The following is a 25,420-nucleotide window of genomic DNA, read 5'->3' as shown; positions in this document are numbered from 1 at the left end:
GAGTGTTGGCGGCGCGGCCAGTCCACGGCGCCTTCTGCACAAACGGTCTCGCCATTGTTGCCGCGGGGCCGCGTTCCAGGCGCAGAAGGGGCGCCGCGGGAGAGGTCGAGCCCCGGGAGGCGAGGCGAGGTGAGGCGAGGCGGGGGGCGGCTGCCCTTGGAGCCTGGCTCGGGAGGAAGGCGTCCACGGCGGGCCCCTCCCCGGCCACCCTCCCTGCCGCCCGCCCGCCCTTCCCGGACAGGGCTCGGCACGGGGGTCCGCAGAGAGAGCCCAGAGCGCGGGACAGGGCTGGGCATGGGCCCCGAGGAGGGCGCGCCCCCCCTCCCCCTCCCCCCCCCCCCCGAAGGGGCTTGGAGAAGAAGAGCCCCCCAGTCGCCATCCCTTTGGACTTGGAAGACGAGCGAGTTCTTTCCCAAAGAGCGCGACTTCCCGCTTGGCCGTGGCTTCCGCGCAAGGGGAACATGGGATGTGCAGTTGGAGAGATGGCTCAAGGCCCTGTAGGGGGGCCCAAACTTTTTTAACAGGGCTTCACCGCCCCTCAGAACCTTGGAGGGCCGGGCTATCGGGTTTTTTTAAAAAACATTACCCAATAAAAACAAATGACAAAAACTGATAAAAACATGGATTAAAAGGGAGAGGTTGTAAAAGTAGACTGGGTAAGGTGCACCCTATAAATATTGTAAACACGAGGTGACTGGTAAAGTGCTGCAAATTCTTGGAAGTGCAAATTGGGATGGGAAGAGACCCTGCTGTGTCTAGATCAAGTTGACAGGTAAAAAGTGCAAACCGGTACAAGAATGGTCACAGATACAGATTGTTATGGGGATGAGCAATCTTTATCCAAAGGCCTGAGTAAAGAGCCAGGTTTCCAAGCTCTGTCTGAATGCTGTTGTTGTATTTATTTATACCCCGCTTTTTCTCTCCACAAGGAGACTAATTTGCTCTTCTTTCCAGGACACTGGCTTCGCGTCGAGAAGGATTTTCCCCTTTCCTTAATCAAACCATCTTCCGTGAAACGGAGGAAAGATGAAGTCGGCAGCAAAAGTGATGACCACCTTGGTAATTTAGGGGGCAAAGCTTTTGCAAAATGCCCCCTTTAAAAAGAAGACCTTTGCTTATCCATTGGCTGTGCATCATAGCTCTGGCCCCTATACGCTTCCATAGAAAATCCACATTTTATCTGCTTTGAACTGGATTATATGGCAGTGTAGACTCATATCATCCAGTTCAAAGCAGGCCATGTGGATTTTATGCTTTGACAATCTGGATTATATGCCAGTGCAGAAGGGGCCTCAGTCACATTGGGATGAAAGTGTTGTTTCAGTCTAACTATGGGCTCAGCTTCCAGCAGGAATTGTCCGTGTTGATGGATGTCGATATACCTAGAGAGGTTTTTTTGGTTCAAAACACATTGTATCCATGCAGAGTTACTGTTTATACTCTAGTATAAGCCTAGTTTTTCAGCCCTTTTTTTAGGACTAAAAAAGCCCCCCTCGGCTTATACTTGGGTGAGGATCCTGGTTGGCTTATATTTGGGTCAGCTGAATGTAGTGCGTCTGTCTATCATAGCTATGGCTGGATGGCCATCTGTTGGGAGGGCTTGGATGGCGGGGCTTCCCTTTGTTCTTCTGTTCTGAAGCACAAGAAGCTCTTAACAGCGCTCTGCCTCAAAGGCTCTAGTCCCGGCTGAAGGAGACCTAGGGCTGGCATGGGCCAACTTCAGCCTTTGCTGCCGGTTGTCAGGAATGGTGGGAGTTGCAGTCCAAAACACCTGGAGGGAGGGCTGAAGTTGGCCCATGCCTGGTTTACCAGGTGCCTGCCTAGCTACTTTCCTTAAGGGGTTCTATAAGCAGAGGCTGGATGGCCATCTGTCGGGGGTGCTTTGAATGTGATTTCCTGCTTCTTAGCAGGGGGTTGGACTGGATGGCCCATGAGGTCTCTTCCAACCCTACTATTCTATGATTCTAAGGATTTATAGAAAAATAATAGATGCAAATGCAAAAATGCATTTTTGTAGTCAATGTTTTCAATGCATTGTGATATTTTGGTGCTAAATTTGTAAATACAGTAATTACTACATAGCATTAATGTGTAATGAACTACTTTTTCTGTCAAATTTGTTGTATAACATGATGTTTTGGTGCTTAATTTGTAAAATCATAACTTAATTTGGTGTTTAATAGGCTTCTCCTTAATCTCTCCTTGTTATCCCACATATTTGCTTATCCAACGTTTTGCCGGCCCATTTATGTTGGATAAGTGAGACTCTACTGTATTACTTTCCTGTATTTATTATTAAAAGGATACATAAGCACATTTACATTGAAGTAGATGAGAATAATGATTTAATCCGAGTTAGACAGTCTTATCTTAAATTAGAGATTGATGTAAATGTTCAAAAACATTTAAGCTACTGATGCCCCAAGTAATGTAATTTTTTGGTATCTATTTTGATTTCTGAAATTTTCCACCCTCGGCTTATACTTGAGTCAATGATTACCCAGGTTTTTTGTGGTAAAATTAGATGCCTTACGGTATATACGGTATATCTATAGACAAGAAACACCTTTTAAAAATAGCCATTTTATTGAGTGTGCCCCACTTTTACGGGGTTCCTGGGCATCTAACCCCAACAAAAGTAGACAATGGGCGACCAGGGATCGAATCCTTTCTTGGCCACGGAAAACCATTCAGTGACCCCTGGGCAAGTCACACTCTCTCAGCCTCAAAGAAGCCATTCCTGAACAAACTGGGGCACAGAAACCTCCACGATTGAGTCACTTCAGGGTTCCCATACACTGAAAAGTAATTTGAAGCCGACGGCAAAGATGTGTGCCTGAATGCTGCCCTGCTGGCAAACTCTGCCAATTTTGTGCTTTCCAGATGGGTTGAACTAAAACTCCCAGCTATCAAAAGAGTTGCAGTTGATCCAGAGGAAACTGTTGAGGAAATGAGGGGCATGGGATCCTGATGCCAGTTGAAATACAAATATGTCTCAACTCGGAACTCAAATCAGCATCAATCTATATATATAAAAGAGTGATGGCATCAGGGCAGCGGACAAAACAACAAAACTACAGGCCCCCCAACCTCGAAATTTGACAACACAAGCCACCATCCACGGCTCTAGGTTGATACAACAAAAGGAAAAGAAAAATAAAGTCCTAATTAGAGAGAGAGGAAGAATTGCTTTTATCCAATTGCTGCCAGTTAAGAGGACTAATCTCTGCCCACTTGGTCTCCTAGCAACCTACTCAGCCCAGAGGACAGGCAGACTTAGGCCTCGGCCTGTTCCACAGATTTTCTAATTTGCACTGGATTATATGGCAGTGTAGACTCAAGGCCCTTCCACACAGCTATATAACCCATTTATAATCTTATATTATCTGCTTTCCACTGGATTATCTGGACTCCACACTGCCATATAATCCACTTCACTGTGCATTTTATACAGCTGTGAAGAAGGGGCCTCGTGTAATCCAGTTCTAAGCAGATAATATAAGATTATAAATATAATATGTAATAATTACTGTGATATAGAATCATAGAATCATAGAATAGTAGAGTTGGAAGAGACCTCATGGGCCATCCAGTCCAACCCCATTCTGCCAAGAAGCAGGAAATCGCATTCAAAGCAATTAATAATAATACAGAACAATATAATCTCTAAAATCAGGACAGTAAATAAAGAGCAACACTCTGAAAGCATAAACCACAGCAACGCGTGGCCGGGCAAAGCTAGTATATATATATAAAAGAGTGATGGCATCAGGGCAGCGGACAAAACAACAAAACTACAGGCCCCCCCAACCTCGAAATTTGACAACACAACCCATCACCCACGGCTCTAGGTTGATACAACAAAAATAAAAGAAAAATAAAGTCCTAATTAGAGGGAGAGGAATAATTGTTTTTATCCAATTGCTGCCAGTTACAAGGCTGAGTTCCACTCACTTGGTCTCCAAGCAACCTACTCAGCCCAGGGGACAGGCACAAGCGTTTGGAGAGACCCCTAAGGGCCATCCAGCCCAACGCTTTCTACTATGCAGCAGGACACAATCCAAGCATTCACAACACATGGACAATGTATAAATACTATATGATACTACACAGGGACATAGACCTCCTCTACCCTCACCACTTTCACAGAACACAAACAACCAAATGCATACTCAACATAAAGACAACCATACAACAGACATTCAATACCACCACTATCTCAACAAGTTCTCACCAACACCACCAGACAACGCCTCAGCAACGTGTGGCCGGGCACAGCTAGTAATAATAATAATAATAATAATAATAATAATAATAATGCACTTTATTTATATTCCGCCCTTCTCCCCTCCCTAGGGGACTCAGAGCAGATTACAGCATTCACATACATAGGCAAACATTCAATGCTTTTACAGGCATAGACAATGGAGACATATAAACACCAACAAAGGCCAAGGATTCTTTCATTCCCGGCCTCTGGAGGTGGTGCTCATCTCTGGTGCCGGGGAGCTGCTCTTCTTCTTCTCCATTTTCAAGCCAAGGAGCCTGCATTGTCACCTCCTGGTTGTGTGGACGGCAAGATCACTTGGAGAAAAGCCGTACCTATTTATCTACTCACATCTGCATGTTTTCGAACTGCTAGGTTGGCAGGAGCTGGAGCTGACAGATGGGGAACTCACCCCGTCTCGAAGATTCAAACTTACAATCTTTAGGTCAGCAGTTTAGTCAATAATAATAATAATAATAATAACTTTATTTTTATATCCTGCCCCATCTCCCCGAAGGGACTCGGGGCGGCTTACATGGGGCCTAGCCCGATAAAACAGTCAATATCAGTAACACGACTATAAAACAATTATACCAGTAAAACATCAACAGCAATAAAACAATCGTTAAAATCGGCAAGGAGCATACAAAAAACATACAATATTAAATCAGGAGACTAATTCATAAAATCCAGAACAGAATGTGCCGGTAGAAATGGACAATAAAGTGCAAAATAGCATTGGCAACATCTCAGAAAAGGGGGCTATTATAAAATGGGCAGATGGATCAGTCCAATATCAAATTAGGTGTCAAAGGCCTTTTGGAAGTCAATCTTCAGGCTTATTTATTTATTTACAGTATTTATATTCCGCCCTTCTTTCTCACCCCGAAGGGGACTCAGGGCGGATTACAATGAACACATATATGGCAAACATTCAATGCCAACAGACAAACAACATGCATTAGACAGACTCAGAGGCATTTTTTAACATTTTTCCAGCTTCACGATTCCGGCCACAGGGGGAGCTGTTGCTTCACCGTCCACTAGTGGCTGTACTTCCTCATTCCTTTCCTCGTGTTTTGCTGGCAGTTTTATGGTGTTGTAAATTAGCCTCCCGCATAAAGCGTCCCTAAATTTCCCTAATTGAGAGGTGCAACTGTCTTTCGGGGCTGCATAGGTCAACAGCAAGCCGGGGCTATTAATGGTCGGAGGCTTAACCCGACCCGGGCTTCGAACTCATGACCTCTCGGTCAGTAGTGATTTATAGCAGCTGGTTACTAGCCAGCTGCGCCACAGCCCGGCCCATTGCGCCGCTGCAGCTCCTCCTTGGTCCTTTTTCATTTCTTTTTTCTCTCCTTCCAGCGCCATAGAGGATCCCATGGGGAAATTCAGTTCACCGAGAAGGAGCAGGAGGCCATGGCAGAGACGGAACTCCGGAAACTCCAGCAACAGTTCCGGATCATGATGGAGAGCCGGAAATCGTCCAGGTTCAAGATTCAGCTGCTGCTGCACCAGCAGGAGTGAGTGAGGGCAACATCGCCATGCATTGAGCGCTGGACCAGGGTTCGGATGGCCAGCCAACCTTGGGCAGACCACACTGTCTCAGCCTCAGGGAAAAACAAGCCCCCCCCCCCCCCCCCCGAGCAAACCCAAACCATACACCCCGTAGATATTTATTTACAGCATATATATTCCGCCCTTCTTTCTCACCCCGAAGGGGACTCAGGGCGGATCACATTGCACACATAAAGGCAAACATTCAATGCCATGACACAGAACAGAGACAGAGACAGAGTTCGGGCTGGCCTCGAACTCATGACCTCTTGGTCAGAGTGATTTGTTGATTTGTTGCAGCTGGCTTGCTTTCCAGCCTGCGCCACAGCCTGGTCCTGATAGATAGTTTCGCCTTAGGATCGCCGTCAGTCAGGAACGGCATGAAGGCACACAACAAGGAAAGAAGGAAGAGTTACGTGTCACCTTCAATACCATAGCAAGATGTTGTGGGTTGCTAAGCATCTTTCAAAAGGAAATATCATTTTAGGGATTGTGTGAGTCTACACCAGTGGTTACCACACTTATTTGGCCTACCGTCCCCTTTCCAGAAAAAATATTACTCAACGCCATGGAAATTATTTTTTTATAAATTTTAATAGCAATTAAACAGAAAGATATATGTCCCTGTAGCCATCACTGCTCCCCTGGATTGCTGCAGCGCCCACCAGGGGGCGGTAGCGCCCACTTTGGGAATCCCTGGTCTACACTGCCATAAAATCCAGTTCAAAGCAGGTAATCTGGGATCAGGTCCCGGGATAGAGGGCAGCGTAGATCCCTCCTCGGGCCCCTTTTACACTGCCATATAAAATCCAGATTATCTGCTTTGAACTGGATTACTGACTTACTTACTTAGGCGATCCCTCGTAGGCCGAGGATGATGGTCCTCCATCCTTGGTGTCTTGGGGGTGTGTCCGTGGGTGGCTGAAGAGACCGATTCTTGACCCGCGTGTTCTCCCTTCCGCAGTGAGGACATCGGTTTCCAGGTGGAAGGCGGTCCCGGTCGGGGTTGGCTTAATGGGCATGTTTCTCCCTTAAGCCCTCCATTCGTGCCTCTTCGAACTCCGCAGCACTGCTGGCCACAGCTGACCTCCAATTAGAGTGCTCAAGGGCCAGGGCGTCCCAGTTCTCAGTGTCTATGCCACAGTTTTTGAGGTTGGCTTTAATATGGCAGTGAAGACTCATAGATTCCAGTTCAAAGCAGATCATGTGGATTACATGGCAGTGCAGAAGGGGCCCAAGTTGAGCTTCTGAAGAGGCCTCCCAGCTTGTTAGAGATGCCCTAAAGAGTGACACCCTAAAGCAAACATGGGCAACCTTGGAGCCTCCAGGTGTTTTGGACTGCAACTCCCACCATTCCTCACAGCCTCAGGCCCGTTTCCCCCTCAGCCGCTTAAGCGTGTGGTGTGGGAGGGGTTATAGACATGTGATTGTACTGAGCATGTTCAGACTCAGGACTCCATTTTGAAGTCAGTCTGATTTACCCCTCAGCGAAGGTGGACGTATGTTTGCATCACACCTCAGTGGAGGTTGGATGCATGTCGCTTAAGCGGCGGAGGGGGCAAAGGAAGGGCCAGAGGCTGTGAGGAATGGTGGGAGTTGCAGTCCACCCGGAGGCTCCAAGGTTGCCCATGGCTGCCCTGACGGCAGAGGATGACATCCGATTCTGGAAGCTAAGCAGGGCCAGCCCAGGTTAGTACTTGTCTGGGAGATCCCCAGTGTGTATTATGGGCTGCGTTTCAGAGGAAGCAAATGGCAAAACCACTTTCGAGTATGCCTTTTCACTTTTGAGTATTGAATTCATGAGATGTCTATAGTGTCTCAATCTAGGAAGAAGAACATTCTACTATTACTACTACCACCACTACTTCTTCTTCTTCTTCTTCTTCTTCTTCTTCTTCTTCTTATTATTATTATTATTATTATTATTCTTTCCCCCTTCCGCTCTGTCACCAAAGAAAACAAATCCGCCAGTTGAAGCAAGAGAACAATGAGATCAAGTTAATCCAGAGCCTCATCCAGTCCCCGCAGAACTTACTGATGGACGAGCAGAACTGCCTGACCCTCAAGTTCCTCCTGCACACCAAGGACCATTGCTTGGCCTGCGTCCGAGCCACCAGGGCCCTGATCGCGGAGCTGGACAAAAAGGTCTCGACGCTTATTTAGAGAGAAGAAACCCTTATGTGAGAGCTTCCCTTGCTGCTCCACTTCCCAGACAAGGCTTCTGCTTTTGAGGTCTATGTTGATGTCTATGGTGGGAGTTCCAGTCCAAAACACCTGGAGGGAAGGCCCAAGTTCGCCCATGCCTGGTGTCATATAGTGTAATCAACTGAAGTTCGAATGGACTGTCATACTAGTATTTATTTTATTATTTATTTACAGTATTTATATTCCGCCCTTCTTTCTCACCCCGAAGGGGACTCAGGGCGGATTACAATGAACACATATATGGCAAACATTCAATGCCAACAGACAAACAACATACATTAGACAGACTCAGAGGCATTTTTAACATTTTTCCAGCTTCATGATTCCGGCCACAGGGGGAGCTGTTGCTTCACCATCCAGTAGTGGCTGTACTTCCTCATTCCTTTCCTCGTGTTTTGCTGGCAGTTTTATGGTGTTGTAAATTAGCCTCCCGCATAAAGCGTCCCTAAATTTCCCTAATTGACAGATGCAACTGTCTTTCGGGGCTGCATAGGTCAACAGCAAGCCGGGGCTATTAATGGTCGGAGGCTTAACCCGACCCGGGCTTCGAACTCATGACCTCTCGGTCAGTAGTGATTTATAGCATCTGGTTACTAGCCAGCTGCGCCACAGCCCGACCCATAATAGTAATTTATGGACTGAAAGAAAGTTTTGTTTTGGAGGACTGGGTTCTTATATGGGGGTCGTTCTCAATCCTCTCCCATCATGGATAATCGTTTTCTTGCCATTGTAGATACTGCAACTGGAGGGTAAGATTAGAAAGCAAACAATCCTCGTGCTCAAAATGAGGCGAGACTTCGAAGGGAAGCGGCTCCAGAAACGGCTTTACCTCTTGGACAACTGCCTCAACCAAGTGAGTATTTCTGCGCCTGCCTCTTGCCATGTTCTAACCTACCGTATACACTCAGGTGTAAAGCCAACCCAAATATATGCCAAGGCACCTAATTTTACCACAAAATACTGGGAAAACTTATTTTCTCAAATATAAGACGAGGGTGGGAAGTGCAGCAGCTACTGGTAAATTTCAATAATAAAAATAAAAATAGAGAACAATAAAATTACATTAATTGAAGCATCAGTAGGTTAAATATTTTTGAACATTTACATAAAATTGTAATTGAAGATGAGACTGTCCAACTCTGATTAAATCGTTATTTTAACCTTCTTCAATGTAAATGTGATTACATATCCATCCAATAGTAATAAATACACTAAAATAATAAATGTAATAATATGACAATAATAGAGAAAAATAATAAATGTAATAGTAACAATAATCAAGTAAAATAATAAATGTAATAATAATAATAATAATACATAAAGTCTAATAATAAATGTAATAATAACAATAGTAATAATAGAGAAAAAATAATAAATTACGTATTTACTTGAGTATAGGCTGACCTGAATATAAGCCAACCAGGACCCTCACTCGAGTATAAGCCGAGGGGGGCTTTTTCAGCCTTAAAAGGTATACTTGGGTATATACGGTATCTTCTTTGTTGAAGGTATCGCCCAAAGCTAAGAGGGGTCGCTCAAAGTTCCTCCCTACCTGTTTGTAAGATTCCCAGATATCATTCATGTCCTGTCAATGGGAAAACTTTTGGAAAATGGAAATCTCCATAACCTTTTGGAGATTTTATGATCTTTGGAAAGGCATGACCTTGTTAGAAGTCATAACCTTTTTGGAAAATGATGCCATAGCCTCTTGGTAAAAAGCATGACCTGTTAGAGTCATAACCTTTTGGGGAAATGGCATTCGTGCAAGGCGATCAGGTTTCTCAGTTGTTACACTGATGTACCTAGGTATTTCTTTGAACTGTTAGAGACAAAGATATGCCAATTCACAAAACACACACAAATATAGCAGAGTTTCAGAAGTGTTCTTTTATTGGTTTTCCCAAAACACCTACTCTCCCTTAAAATATATTTGCTTTTAAATCATGATCTCAAGAGACAGAAATAAACAGACTTCTTTAAAAGTAACGTAGTTGGTTTACTCACAAACTTCATGTATTCAGCATACAGGTACTTTGCATATCAATCCAGTTACAGATAGGATTTGAAGTCGTTTCTCTGTGTAAATATCACAGGGCTTCTTTCTCATAATCAGCAGTCCATAATCTAAAGCAGGGGTCCCCAAACTAAGGCCCGGGGGCCGGATGCGGCCCTCCAAGGTCATTTACCTGGCCCCCGCCCTCAGTTTTATAATATAATATTTTTATATCAGTTTTAATAATATAATATATTGTATATACATATAATATTGATAATAATATTGTGTTATACAATATAATACTAATAATAATACCATATAATAATATGAATTATATGTTATATATTACATATTATATAATAGTATAGTGGTATAGTTCAATATAGTAATATATAATGCTAATATTGTGTTATGCTAATAATATCATATATATTGTAAGTACATACAGCTGCTCTGAGTCCCCTTCTGGGTGAGAAGGGTGGGATATAAATGTAGTAAATAAATGCAGTAAATAAATTATTAATTTTAGACTTAGGCTCGGCCAAAGTCTGAAATGACTTGAAGGCACACAACAACAACAATCCTAATTATCTTGACTATCTCATTGGCCAGTAGCAGGCCCATACTTTCCATTGAAATCCTGATAGGTTTATGTTGGTTAAAATTGTTTTCATTTTTAAATATTGTATTGTTCTTTCGTTGTTGCTGTTGTTGCACTACAAATAAGACATGTGCAGTGTGCATAGGAATTTGTTTGTATTTTTTTTTTCAAATGATAATTCGGCCCCTCCACAGTCTGAAGGATAGTGGGCCGGCCCTCTGCTTCAAAAGTTTGGGGAGCCCTGGTCTAAAGGATCTCTCTCTTTTGAGAGTCTAATCGAGTCTCTGTCTAGGCTGAAAGTCCAACCGAGTCTGTAGGCATACAGTTCCTGCAAAGTCTAAAAGCATGCATCTCCTGCTGAAGTCTAAAGGCAAACGGTTCCTACATTGAGGTCTCTGAGCATACTGCTTCTACAGTCTGAAGATGCCATTAGTCACAGATGCACATGAAACGTTATAATAAAATAAAATAATAAAACTTTATTTATACCCCGCCACCATCTCCCCGTGGGGACTCGGGGCAGCTCACAATGTTACAAAAGTAACAGCACAAATACATTAAACAATATACACAGTTTAAAACACAAGAGGATGATAAAACAGAAGTTAAAACAAAGGTTTATATAACAGTAATAATATCAAACAACCACCAATGCAAATCCGTCAACTTCAAAGGTGGGGGGGGGGGGGGGACTATAGCAGCAATATAAGATAAAATCATTAGATTAAAATTAGGAGAGAATGCTGCTGGAACATGGCCATACAGCCTGAAAAACCCACAGCAACCCGGTGATCCCGGCTATGAAAGCCTTTAATTAATTGCAGTTTGACCCCACTTTAACTGCCATGGCTCAATGGTGTGGAATCCTGGGAGTTGTTTGGTCAGTCACCACCATTCTTTGATAGAGGCGACTACAAACCTTGGGAAACGACAACTCCCGGCCTTGCCAGTTCAAGTGGTGCCAAACTACATTCACTTCAAGGTGTAAATGCATCCTTGGCTGATGTTTCTTCTCTCCCCCCCCCCACCCAATAATTTCACCCTCCAGTTAACTATTCGTTTTGACACAATCTTGACCATAAACGCCAAGCTCCGTGACGACATAGACAACCTGCAGGTCCAGAAATCCATCTTTGGTGGTATTTACTGGAGGCTGTACAAACAGCTGGACCAGCAAAGGAAGACCATAGACTTGTCCATCGAACGGTCAATGCAGGCTTATGAGCAAAGGTGAGTGCCAGCCCATTCCCAAGGCTTTGATTCATGATACACTTCCCTTGATAGGAAAGTGGACTTTCAGAGACCAATAAGTGGCCCATTTTCTCCAAGAGAAGCCGGGTGACTATATAAAATGCAATATTATACTACGTTATCATATAAGGTAAAGGTAAAAGTTCCCCCTGACTCTGGGGGTTGGTGCTCACCTCCATTTCTAAGCCAAAGAGCCGGCATCATCCGTAGACACCTCCAAGGTCATGTGTATTATTTATTTTAATCTATTGTATTTTATTATTATACACTGCTGTATTAATTTGATGGTATATTTATTATTATATAATATTGTATTTTATTATATAGTACTGTCTTATTTTAATATGTTTTGTATAATATTAATATTATATAATGATATGTAATACTATATTTTATTAGATTTAATACTGTTTTAATATTTTTTTTAAATGGTATTGTAATGCTTCTAATGTTAAGCGCTTTGAGTCTCCTTATGGAGAGAAAAAGCAAGATATAAATCTGTGATTCCCAAAGTGGGTGTTACCGCCCCCTGGTGGGCTCTGCAGCAATCCAGGGGAGCAGTGATGGCCACAGGGACATATATCTTTCTGTTTAATTGCTATTAAAAATTAAAAAAATTAATTTCCAGGGCACTGAGTAATATTTTTTCCGGAAAGGGGGCGGTAGGCCAAATAAGTTTGGGAAACACTGATATAAATAAACTTAATAATAATAATAATAATAATAATAATAATAATAATAATAATAATAGACACCACTGCATTCTGAGCCGATCTTCACTAGATCACACCAAGGATCCCAGAACATGCAAAAGTAGATCTTTTTGAAGCAGTTCTTCTCACCCTGTGGGTCCCAAGATGTTTTGGCCTTCAACTCCCAGAAATCCTAACAGTTGGAAAACTGGTTGTAATATCTGGGAGTTAAAGGACGCACAGGTTGAAACCATGGCACTAAGGTATGGATTCCGGGACGGCATAGGATTATTTATTTACAGTATTTATATTCTACCCTTCTTCACCCCGAAAGGGTCTCCGGGAAAAACACAGAACACACATATATGGCAAACATTCAGTGCCATTTAGACACTGACAACACATAGATATAGATATATCTATAGACTTTCCCCATCTTCGGCATCTTGGAGGCTTGTTCTTGGTTCCGGCCACAAGGGGGTGCTGTTGCTCCATCTCCCTGCCAAAGAGCTTTGTTCATAAACTTCCTCCTTGCACTAATCGCTGGCATTTTTCTGACATTTCCTTCTGGCTGCCTTAATACCTCCCCACTTTTAAGCGGTACCTATTTATCTACTCACGTTTTGCTAGGTGCCCCCTGTGGCACAGCATGTTAAAGTGCTGAGCTGCTGAATTTGTGGACTGAAAGGTCACAGGCTCAAATCCGGGGAGCGGAGTGAGCACCCGCTGTCAGCCCCAGCTTCTGCCAACCTAGCAGTTCAAAAACATGATAATGTGAGTAGTCTACCCAGTCTACTTTTACAACCTCTCCGTTTTAATTCATGTTTTTATTAGTTCTTGTCATTTGTTTCTATTGGCTAATGTTTATTTTTATAATTGTACATGTTTTTTGTCTATTGTTGTGTTTTATATTGCTATTGTTTTTATTCGGGCTTGGCCCCATGTAAGCCGCCCTGAGTCCCCTTTGGGGAGATAGAGGCGGGGTATCAAAATAAAGTTATTATTATTATTATTATTATTATTAGATCAATAGGTACCGCTGTGGTGGGAAGGTAACGGCGCTCCATGCAGTCATGGCAGCGGCCACATGACCTTGGAGGAGTCTACGGACAACGCCGGCTCTTCGGCTTAGAAATGGAGATGAGCACCAACCCCCAGAGTGTGAGTAGATCAATAGGTACTGCTCTGGTGGGAAGGTAACGGCGCTCCATGCAGTCATGGCAGCGGCCACATGACCTTGGAGGAGTCTACGGACAACGCCGGCTCTTCGGCTTAGAAATGGAGATGAGCACCAACCCCCAGAGTCGGACACGACTGAACATCAGGGGAAAACCTTTACCTTTCCTTTCCCTACTGCTAGGTAGGCAGAAGCTGGGCTAAAGGCCAGGAGCTCACCCTGACCTGGGCTTCGAACTGTCAACCTTTCGATTGACAAGATTTACTGCCACGAGTGGTGTAACCTGCTGTGCTAAAGTGGTTTCCAGGTCCAATAAGTACATTCTTGGCGCATAATCAGGATTTTTCATCCCATGTTTCAGGACGGAAGCTCTTGCAAGAATCTCCGCCATGAAGGAACGGCGGGCCAAGGACCTCGTTTCCTTCAACATCGAATTCCGGGAGCTGGAGCGGATGTACAACCACGAGACCAAACGGAGGGCCTTTATGTTCATGAAGCTGGTGGACCGGTCTGAGTTTGAGGAGCAAGCCAAAAAGGAAGAAGGTGCCGTGACATGAAGACAGAGGACATACGTGCACTATTTGGGGGAAGGGGAGGCGAATTTGAGGTGCAGCTCATGTTGATCGTTATGGGCTTCAAGTTGACCCTGATTTGTCAATTGGGTGCGTCTGCACTGTAGAATGAATGCATTTTGAGACTACTTGGCTCAACGTAAAGGAACCACGGGAGCTGTAGTTTGACAAGGCCTCCAGCCTTCTCTCCCAAGGAGCTCTGGTGCCTCAACAATTCCCAGGATCCCATCACATTGATCCATCGGCAATACAAGTGGCCTGAAACGGCATTCGCTCTACAGTGTAGACGCGCCCTCTGTGGTAACGTTTTCTTGGCATGATTTCTCCAGGCATTTGCAGTTGTTTCCCTTTTGGGGTGAAAGAAAGTGAGATGGGGCGGGGTATAAAAATAAAGTTATTATTTTATTATGACACAGCAAACAAGATAGACATGCTGGATTTCATATCACAAAATCACAAGTCGAACACTTCCCAAGTGTCTAGGACTGTGTGATGTATTTTCGGATGATGCACGCAGATCTCAGCAGGGTGGCCTTTTGCAGTTGGCAGATCGTAATTTTGTCAATGTCTGTTGTTTCCAAATGCCGGCTGAGATCTTTTGGCACGGCACCCAATGTGCCCATCACCACCGGGACCACCTGCACTGGTTTCTGCCAGAGTCTTTGATGTTCAATCTTGAGGTCCTGAGAGCGGCTGAGTTTTTCCTGTTGTTTTTCGTCAATGCGACTGTCACCTGGGATGGCGACATCCATGATCCAAACCTTTTTCTTTCCCACAACTGTGATGTCTGGTGTGTTGTGTTCCAGAACTTTGTCAGTCTGGATTTGGAAGTCCCACAGTATCTTTGCATGTTCATTTTCCAATACTTTTGCAGGTTTGTGATCCCACCAGTTCTTTGCTGCTGGAAGGTGGTACTTGAGGCATAAGTTCCAATGGATCATTTGGGCCACATAGTTGTGCCTCTGTTTGTAGTCTGTCTGTGCGATTTTCTTACAGCAGCTGAGGATATGATCCATGGTTTCGTCGGTTTCCTTGCACAGTCTGCATTTTGGGTCATCAGCTGATTTTCCGATCTTGGCCTTAATGGCCTTTGTCCTGATGTCTTGCTCCTGGGCTGCAAGGATCAGGCCTTCTGTCTCCTCCTTCAGGGTCCCATTCGTGAGCCAGGGCCAGGTCTTCTCCTTATCAGCTTTTCCTTCAATTTTGTCAAGGAACTTCCCATGCAGAGTTTTGTTGTGCCAGCTGTCAGTTCTAGTTTGTAGTGTGGCTTTCTTGTACAGATTCTTTGTCTGCTGTTATTATTATTATTATTATTATTATTATTATTATTATTATTATTATTATTATTATTATATAAGGCACACAACAGCATCCAATAAAGTGCCCATACAATAACAAAAGTAAAACAAAACCTCTCATTTCCTCATTTCTTTCAAAAATAATAAGAGGAACAAGATATTTTTACATCCATGTCTTTTTGCAGAGCACTTGGAATTATTTCGCGGAGCACTTTGCCGGGCGCAGGCGGAGACACTCTGCTCCAGGCGAAGGCGGCTGCTCACGGCCTGTTTGTGTGTTTGTTTCCAGCTCTGAAGGCGAAGAAGAGGGCCAAGACCAAAGGGGAAACGCAGGAGAGCTACCTGAACGGCTACAAGCGCTTACTGGACCTGACGGAATACGGCGACATTGACCAGCTGATAGAGGAGTTCACCGAGAAGGAGGTGAAGAACTTTGCTCTCTTCAGCTACGTCACGGAGCTGAACAATGAGAACGACCGGCTGCAGAAAGGCATTGAAGACATCCAGGTCGGTCCCCCTTTGGCATGGCTGTGGTTCTCCATCAGGTTGACGTCGTCTAGAGTTTAGAGCAGGGGTCCCCAAACTTTTTAAACAGGAGGCCAGTTCACGATCCTTCGGACCGTAGGAGGGCCGGACTATAGTTGGTCACCGAGCAATAATTAATAATAGTATTAATAATAATAACAACAACAACAATAATAAAGAGGGTTGGAAGAGACCCCTTGGGCCATTGAATCCAATCCCCTTCTGCTTCTGTGCACCAAAAGCACAAGCAAAGCACCCCTGACAGATGGCCACCCAGCCTCAATGTTAATAATTAATAATAATAATAATAATAATAATAATAATAATAATAAAGAGGGTTGGAAGAGACCCCTTGGGCCATTGGGTCCAATCCCCTTCTGCCTTTGTGCACCGAAAGCACAAGCAAAGCACCCCTGACAGATGGCCACCCAGCCTCAATGTTAATAATTAATAATAATAATAATAATAATAATAATAATAATAATAATAAAGAGGGTTGGAAGAGACCCCTTGGGCCATTTAGTCCAATTTCCTTTTGCTTCTGTGCACCAAAAGCACAAGCAAAGCATCCCTGACAGTTGGCCTCAATATTAATAATAATAATAATAATAATAATAATAATAATAATAATAATGGTTGTAAGAGAAGAAGAGACCCCTTGGGTCATTTAGCCCAACCCCCTTCTGCCCTTGTGCCATGGGGGCCGGATAAATGGCTTCGATGGGCCGCATCCGGCCCCCGGGCCTTAGTTTGGGGACCCCTGGTTTAGAGACTCCAAGAGCATCTCCTCCCTAACTCAGGCCTCGTAAACCCTGGACGGACGGTGCCTCCCTTGACTGAATCAGTCCGTCTATAAGACATCTTTTCCTCCTGCCTCCCACTTTGCCAAGCGTGAGCATCTTTTCCAAGTCCAAAGTGCCATAAGTACTTTTAAAAGGTTCTTTCGTTCCGCTTTCAGTGAGACAGGGTGTATTAGGCACTTTCAGAGAAAGAAGTAGACACAGACTCCTGTATTGGGTTTTATAATAATTGGGCGTATTATATTGTATTGGGTGCTTTGAATGCGATTTCCTGCTTCTTGGCAGAATGGGGTTGGACTGGATGGCCCAAGAGGTCTCTTCCAACTCTACGATTCTATGATTCTATCTATATCTATAAAAGAGTGATGGAATCCTGGCAACCTACAAAACAACAAAACTAAACACCCCACAACCTCGAAAATTGACAGCACAACCCCTCATCCACGCCTCTAAGTTGATACAACAAAAAGAAAAATAAAGTCCTAATTAGAGGGAGAGGAATAATTGTTTTTATCCAATTGCTGCCAGTTAGAAGGCTAAGCTCTGCCCACTCGGTCTCCTAGCAACTCACTCAGCCCAGGGGACAGGCAGAGTTAGGCCTCACTTAGGCCTCTTCCACACTGCCTATAAAATACAGACACCACCAGACAACGCCACAGCAATGCGTGGCCGGGCACAGCTAGTGATTCTATATTGGTTGGTTACATAGACAAAAGGGGATATTGCATCAACATTTACACATATAATCTACCACGCATTTGTCATTCATTCATTCATCAAGCATTCTTACCATCCTTCTTGTGGTGGTTGAGCAGTTTCTTGAGAGTGGTGTTCAGAAATTGGTGTTCAGCTGGTCTGACACAATTTTCCTGAGAGAAAAGGGTCCTTTATGTAGTATTTTCTGTTGATTTGGTTCTGAAAGTTGTAAATTACTGTCAGACAGCTAAAACCCGTTGATTCCATCAGTTCCTGGACAGATGCATACTTTGCTTAATTAGCTTTCCTTATCGAGGAGCCTTGTTTGATTCCTTAATAATATTGACAAACATAAGGAGCCACCATGTTGACTTCCTTACTGAAAAGAACCCTTGTCTTTCGCAATGTAAACATGTTGTTTTTCCACCAAGTTCATCAAGCCAGCAATGTCAACAGTTAATCATTTGTCACGGGTCTCATCAGCAATTCTTAATTACAGTCCATGAAATGTAATTGTTTTCTAGGCCTTATTCCTTAGCATGGTATCTTTTTATTTATTTTATTTATTTATTAAACTTGTATACCGTTACTCCCAGTTTGGCTCGGAGAGGTATACAGAAATAGATTAAAACAATACACTTAGCTTTAAAATAGCAATTAAAGCAATAAAAACAACAATAAAAGCAACAATAAAAACAGATATAACCCCGAGTTTTTCACCCATTGAAAGCTTGTTGGAAGAGCAAGGTTTTGCAGGCTTTCAGCCCAATGAGGCTGCATTCATACACCTTTCTCACTCAAACCATACACAACATATTTCATATCCTTAGATATTTCATGACAAAAGTATACCAGACTCTGCTTCATCAGCTTGGCTTTTAATGGGAATTCAGGCTTGATTGGCGCCAAGGATCATGCTTTGATCTTTCTAGCAATCTGTGGTCGAAATTGTTAGCGAGTGTGTATAGCGGAACCAGCAGCGTCCAGTTAACACCATGTGCAAAAGACTCAGACCAGGCAGAGGAATTGAAAGAACAAAGGAACTTTACTTGTTGAGTTGAAGTTAAATAAACAGTTCAGCAATCGTACAATGTCCTTGTAGTTGCATAGGATCAATAACTAATCAATCAGCATTCAATATATCCAGCATAGCATATTTAAACTGCTACTTGACCGTAGCTAGAGCGCCTTTCTTTTCTGTGCTCTCCCTGCAAGCGCAGATTCCCAACTGACAAACCCAGCCATCTGCCAGCAAACCGATACATTGTTTGAGGCGTGGCTTGCCTCTAACATAGCTCAGCTCCCTTTTTGCAGAGATCTTTTGCAAGCAACTTTGCAAGGATTTCTTTGCACACACACATAGCAATTTGGCGCAATAAATCTCTCTTGCGATCACATTTCCAATCAGTCGAGGCCCTTCTTATCGGCTTTCTAAACTGTCTCGCTTTGCCAACCTGACTGAGAAACGAGAGATGCCTTGGCACCTCTTGGTCATGGCTCTTGACGTTGTCCCCTCCATCATTCATCATTAGACTGCACTGGACGGGTCTCCATTGACCACACAAGAAGACTGCAGGAAAAAAGGACAAATCTCTCCTTCACCCTTTTGCCTTGAAGTTCTTCTTTCTCCTGATAAAAAAGACCTTGGGAAAAACCATTGGACTGCAGCTCCCAGAATCCTCCAGTGAAACTGAGGTTGAAAAACAAGCTGTTTGCTGTGGTTGATTGTAAGCATATGTGCTTCTGTGTTTTGCAGAATGGCATGAGCCGGCTGAGGGTCAAGCAGAAGAAGGATGAAGAGGAAGCCCACCGCAAGCTGAAGGAGCTGGAAGTATGTTGAAGGGCCGCTGTGTGAAGATGAGTGACAGTTGCTTTGGGTTTACCACTTTGTTGTCTTGTCCTGATCGCAAACTGAAGCCCATAGGAGACAACTGACACAGAATGTGCATCCGCACTGTGGAATTAATGCAGTTTGATACCACTTTCACTGCCATGGCTCCATCTTATGGAATCCGGGGCTCTGTAATTTGGTGAGACACCAGCACTTTTTGGCAGAGGTGACTAAAGACCTGGTGAAGCCACGGCTCTTAGAATGTCATAGCAGTGAGCCAGGGTAGTGCAAGTGGGGCCAGTCGACAGCGTAGATCAGGGGTCCCCAAACTAAGGCCCGGGGGCCGGATGCGGCCCATCGAAGCCATTGATCCGGCCCCCACGGCACAAGGGCAGAAGGGGGTTGGGCTAAATGACCCAAGAGGTCTCATCTTCTCTTACAACCCTTATTTATTATTATTATTATTATTATTATTATTATTATTATTATTATTATTATTATTGTTACATTGTATGATACAGCAAATAAGATAGATATGCTGGATTTCGTATCAAAAAATCACATTATTATTATTATTATTATTATTATTATTATTATTATTATTATTAATAACATTGAGGCTGGGTGGCCATCTGTCAGGGATGCTTTGCTTGTGCTTTCGGTGCCCAAAGGCAGAAGGGGGTTGAACTAAATGGCCCAAGGGGTCTCTTCCAACCCTCTTTATTATTATTATTATTATTAATAATAATAATAATAATAATAATAATAATAATAATAATTAACATTGAGGCTGGGTGGCCATCTGTCAGGGATGCTTTGCTTGTGCTTTTGGTGCACAGAGGCAGAAGGGGGTTGGACTCAATGGCCGAAAGGGTCTCTTCCAACACTCTTTTTTATTATTATTGTTAATAATAATAATAATAATAATAATAATAATAATAATAATAATAGCTCAGTGGCCAACTATAGTCTGGCCCTCCAACAGTCCAAAGGATTGTGAACTGGTCCCGTGTTTTTAGTTTGGGGACCCCTGGCGTAGATGCTCCCTTGCTGGACAGGCCGGGGCCACAGAATGGCAGGAAGCCCCAGGCAAGGGTGCTGCTGCTGCTGCTGCTGCTGAGCCCACCCGCTTGTCCCCCAGGAGCATCTGCAGAAGACAACGGAAGGGGCCAACTGGGCCGAGTCCAAGCTGAAAGAGAGCCGGAAGATCCTGGACCAGCTGAAATCCATGATGGGCTTCTTCTTCGCGGAGATGGACTGCGACGCCACCAAGATCAAGGAGCACCTGGGCGAGACCGGGGACATCACCGACCAAAACCTGATGGCCTATTTAAGTACGTGAGCGGCCCCTGACCTGGAATGAGCCGCTTTCCCTGGGCATCTTGGACCAAGGCCCTGGCCCTGCTGCGTGTGCCGTGCACGGGGAGGGGCGTGGGGTGTACGCAAGAGCCTCCCCAGGGAAAGCCAAATATCCTCATCACGTTGGGCGGGGAAGGAAAGCATGGGTGGCCACCATCCCTTTAAGAGTTGAGACTGGCCGGTCTGACATCGCCAGCAGTCCCGTTTGGCCGCACTCACACTCACACTCACACACGTGGAAACTTAAGAGCTGGCAATACTCAGTGCTTCTCCATGCTTGAAAAGAATTATAACAGTACGCTTTGTTATTTATATTCCTCTCTTCTTCCCCTGGGGACTCAAAGCGGATTACAGCATTTACGAGGGTTGAGTGAAAAGTAATGCCTCCACCTTGTTGCAGCAGCAGCAGCAACAAGAACAGTTGGATGGGGCCGGGGATTGTGTGGACTGCCTTGCCCAATGTCAGTCACCACTGCCTGTTGTAGGAAAGATTGCTGAGGGTTGTTGTCCAGCGACAATGGTGCACTGCACGGTTTCTTCTTGCTGCCGGTCTTGTTGCGCGCCTTCAGATCAATTCCAGTCCTAGGGTGTTTCTTGTTTGGGGTTTTGTGTTTGGCCTCCCTTTTGAGGCTGAGAGAGAGGGACTTGTCCAAAGGCCAAGGGGCTACATACGTAAGAGCAAATCCCTCGCTACGCGGGACTTCAAGCCCTGGTCTCCCCGAGTGGCACTCGTGGCCAAACCCCGTGTGTCCAACCAGTGCCGTGACACATTATTCTGCCTTTGGCCTCTTCCTCCAACTCAACAGGCATCATTGAGAAGAAGAGCAACGACCTTCTGCTGATCGAGTCCTTCCTGCACCACAAAGACGTGGAAGGGGAGCTGGACTTGGTCCCGATGCTGAATCCATTTTTGGGAGCTTCGGCGGCACTGAGAAAGGCCGAGGCCGTTAAAATACCCCCGCCGTCCCTCAGCGTGGATCCCTTTGCGGAGACGACAGAGCCTTGTGAGTAGACACGTATTGATCCGGGCAAGGTGGGTGGCTCCCCTCTTCCGGACTTGATCCCCATGATGACCCAGTGAACTGGCCCAGTTGTATGCAGTGAGCAGCAACTGAAGGAAGCTGAGAATAATGTGGGAGGAGGGAGGGAAACTGGGACCTTTTAGGAGCAAAAGAGGAACGGCAGAGGGTGCCTCGGGACTGCTCCTGCCAAAGCAGGACAATAATATTATAATGTCATACAATATTATACTACTAATAATCTATATATATAAAAGAGTGATGGCATCAGGGCAGCGGACAAAACAACAAAACTACAGGCCCCCCAACCTTGAAATTTGACAACACAACCCATCATTCATGGCTCTAGGTTGATACAACAAAAAGAAAAGAAAAAGAAAGTCCTAATTACAGGGAGAGGAATAATAGTTTTTATCCAATTGCTGCCAGTTTGAAGGCTAAGCTCCGCCCACTTGGTCTCCTAGCAACCTATTCAGCCCAGGGGACAGGCACAGTTAGGCCTCACTTAGGCCTCTTCCACAGATTATCAGATTTTAACTGGATTATATGGCAGTGTAGACTCAAGGCCCTTCCACACAGCTATATAACCCATTTAGAATCTTATATTATCTGCTTTGAACTGGATTATCTTGACTCCACACTGCCATATAATCCACTTCAGTGTGCATACTAAACATAAAGACAACCATACAACAGACATTAAATACCACCACTACCTCAACAATTTCTCACCAACACCACCAGACCACGCCACAGCAACGCGTGGCCGGGCACAGCTAGTACAATATAATAATATTAATTATATATTATATATTAAATGTAAGATTACCGATAATATTACCATATAATGATATAGCACAATATAGTACTTTAATGCTTATATTGTGCTATGCTATTAATATATTGTATGTTCATTTGATTTGTAAGCCGCTCTGAGTCCCTTTCGGGGTGAGAAGAGCGGGATATAAATGTAGTAAATAAATAAATAAGGGTAAGTTCAAGGATGAAGTTCAAGGCTGTTCAAAAATGGAAGTAATGAAACACATTGCCATACATAACCACAATGTAATTCCTTCAAAAAGTAACTTTCCAAGCAGAACGGAGAGGGTGTTGGTTGCAATAACGGGTCCAGAGGCAGACGCATGCACAAGAACCCCACCCATGGTCCTTCAGGTCCCCGACTCCCAGTCAGTCCCACTAAATAAAAAGAATCAACGAAAATGGAAAAGATTCAACTGTGATGCTGAATAGGGGAGAAGGAGTCGAGATCGGCTCCCGCTTGCTTTTGTGTCAGGCGGGTTTTCGTACTGGGGGGGAACTTACCGTTATGGGCTCTCAAAGTACCGAAGGAAACAGAGGAAACGAAATCTGTGCACAACCCTAATGTACAGTCCTATATTGTGAGGGTGATGTGCGCTGGCCCAGAAAGCAATGTGTGTGCCTGCCGGTTCCTGCAGCTGAGCACCTCCTCTAGAGTAAGAATTTATCTTTCCAAGAAGCAATAAGTGCAAAAATAAGAGTGCAAAAATTAAACATGGCTTCAAATCATTCCTTTTGGGTTAAAAAATAATGTGGATGCCCCACTTCCATTACATATAGTAAAATGGTGACCCTTGCATAACAAAGTTTGCTTTTTGGATTTTTTTTTTAAAACCTTTCAAGCCATAGTGGCATTTGCGAGTGCAGAATCCATAGTAAAAGCCAGTTGTCTCATCTCAATGATAGGGCTTTCTGTTGCCTTAGCCATGCATTGCAATGTTGTTTATTGAGGTTCCAGAGTAAGAAAGATCCCGCCAAAGTTTAAACCGATCATGCAGAAATAGCTGTGCAACAGTGGAATAAATTAACCACAGAAAGTGGTAGGATCTTTTTCTTTGGAGGTTTCAAATCGAGATTGGATGGCCATCTATGAGGGATGCTTTCAGTGCAGCATCCTGTTAAGGAAGGAGGGCGAGACTCCGTGGGCTTTGGGATCCCCCCGGTCTCATGATTCTGTGATGCAAGCTGGACTCTCGTAAGGAGCGTAGGGTGGCCTTTCCTAACCGAGCTCTGTGGGTTTCCTTCTCAGCCGTGGCGGCTCCCTTGGACTTCGGCGGCCTCCGGGCCTTGGTGCTGGAGAACCTGAACAAGGCCAAAGCGAGAGAGAGCCCCACGGAAGGGGCTGAGGGCTCCGCCCGGGAGAAGAAGAAGCCCCCCTCGTCGTAGAAGGAAACTGGTCCAAACAGATGCTGCGACAATGGTGACCCGTGGCCGGCGTGCCCCGGAGAGGTGCTTTGGATTTTAGTCGGAACTTTAATGGCGCTATGCAAATTGTTAAACCTGACCCATTCCCCACTAATACATTCAGCACATTTTTAAAATTAAAAACCAAGATAGCTTCACTGCTGCTGCGTGTTGGCACTGTCTTTTCAAACTCTTTGCTTTTCAAATATATATGTGTATCTATATCTATATATCTATATGTATATCTATAGCTAATCTAAATCTATCTAATCTAAATCTAATCTCATCTAATCTAATCTATCTAAATCCATAATAAAACTGAAAACCCATGTGTGTGTATGTGGCATGGGTGTCCGCTCACACAGACAGCCTCCGGCTTCCACAAACAGGCTGTAGTTCCCAGTAGGCATGTCCGATCGATGAAAAAAAAGTTTCAATTCTCGTTTTTAAAGTAGGGGGTGCTGGCGCTTCAATATAGAAAGTATTTCCGATTTTTTCACCCAAAAATTTCGGATATTTCTGAAAATTCGTAATGGTGCTAAATGTTTCTAAAATGGCGGACGCACATGCGCAATCGCCAAAAAAAAAAAAAAAAAGGAACCCGGGGGGGGGGGGGGGGACTTTACAGGGCTCTCCCGCCCTCATTTCTTGAGCTATCCTCATCAACCCTAGCCCCCACCTTTGCGTCCATCGTGGAAGCTTCTGATGGGCCGGGGAGCGGCAGCCATGTTAGGCTGCGCTAAGCTCCCATTCTAGGTAGGTTGCAGAAACAACAAAAAAATTAAAAAATATTTTAAAAAATGTATTTAAAAAATTTGGGGGGAAAAAAATTAACGAAACATTAAGAGACAATTAGAGAATGGGCCAACAATGGTTCAAATTACATTGCTGGTTGCGCTGTGAGACAATGTCTCGGAATGCGTATCAAAAAGCGAGAACAATCTGAAATAATTCCGATATACGATTCAAAACGATTTTTTGGACATGTCTAGTTCCCAGTGCTGAGGAGCCACCAAGTCACTCCTTTGCACTGACATTGCGATGACAGCGAGCGCCATGAACATGTAGCCCAACCCCTGCCAATGTCCTTCCCAAACACTACGGCCCACCACCCAAGGAAGGCTTTCGTTTGGGAACCATTTCATCCTGGATTTTGCCTTTTCCTCCACCACAGGCAGGCATCCCAGGGTTCTCCATCGGTGTGAAATTTGCATGACCCCGCCCACTGCCCTTGCACCACAGGCAGGCATCCCAGGGTTCTCCATTGCTGTGGATCAGGACCACACTTGGCACACACAACCCCCATAACCAATACAACATATCCGACAAGTTTGGGGGAAAGGGAGTGACCAGT

The 25,420-nt window shown here is 44.4% G+C and overlaps 1 protein-coding gene across 3 annotated transcripts; it reads left to right on the top strand.

Annotated features, from left to right (window-relative positions):
- Positions 1–24,224, top strand: ccdc63 (coiled-coil domain containing 63). Of its 3 annotated transcripts, XM_062964266.1 has the most exons (12): positions 2–129; positions 955–1,059; positions 5,630–5,787; positions 7,777–7,966; positions 8,760–8,879; positions 11,672–11,853; positions 14,105–14,286; positions 15,903–16,120; positions 19,391–19,465; positions 20,607–20,799; positions 21,631–21,828; positions 23,912–24,224. In XM_062964266.1, exons 2-12 carry the CDS (start codon positions 1,027–1,029, stop codon positions 24,046–24,048), a joined length of 1,686 nt encoding a protein of 561 aa, XP_062820336.1. In that variant the 5' UTR covers positions 2–129; positions 955–1,026; the 3' UTR covers positions 24,049–24,224. The 3 variants fall into 3 exon arrangements, with proteins under 3 accessions (XP_062820337.1, XP_062820336.1, XP_062820338.1); XM_062964267.1 differs by lacking the exon at positions 19,391–19,465 and having other exon boundaries at positions 1–129; XM_062964268.1 differs by lacking the exons at positions 2–129; positions 955–1,059; positions 5,630–5,787 and adding an exon at positions 7,330–7,510.
- The last annotated feature ends 1,196 nt before the right edge of the window (positions 24,225–25,420 follow it).

This window comes from Anolis carolinensis, unplaced genomic scaffold (genome assembly GCF_035594765.1).
Source record: "Anolis carolinensis isolate JA03-04 unplaced genomic scaffold, rAnoCar3.1.pri scaffold_13, whole genome shotgun sequence".
NCBI classification, from domain to species: domain Eukaryota; kingdom Metazoa; phylum Chordata; class Lepidosauria; order Squamata; family Dactyloidae; genus Anolis; species Anolis carolinensis.
This window is presented reverse-complemented; position numbering and strand designations above follow the sequence as displayed.

What these genes read in the sequence shown, in the direction of transcription:
- ccdc63 (XM_062964266.1), top strand. Translation starts at nt 1,027, where the DNA reads ATGAAGTCGGCAGCAAAAGTGATGACCACCTTG. An exon ending in GCAAGCTGAAGGAGCTGGAA is followed by an intron (nt 19,466 to 20,606) that starts GTATGTTGAAGG and finishes CTTGTCCCCCAG; the next exon opens with GAGCATCTGCAGAAGACAAC. An exon ending in TGCGGAGACGACAGAGCCTT is followed by an intron (nt 21,829 to 23,911) that starts GTGAGTAGACAC and finishes TTTCCTTCTCAG; the next exon opens with CCGTGGCGGCTCCCTTGGAC.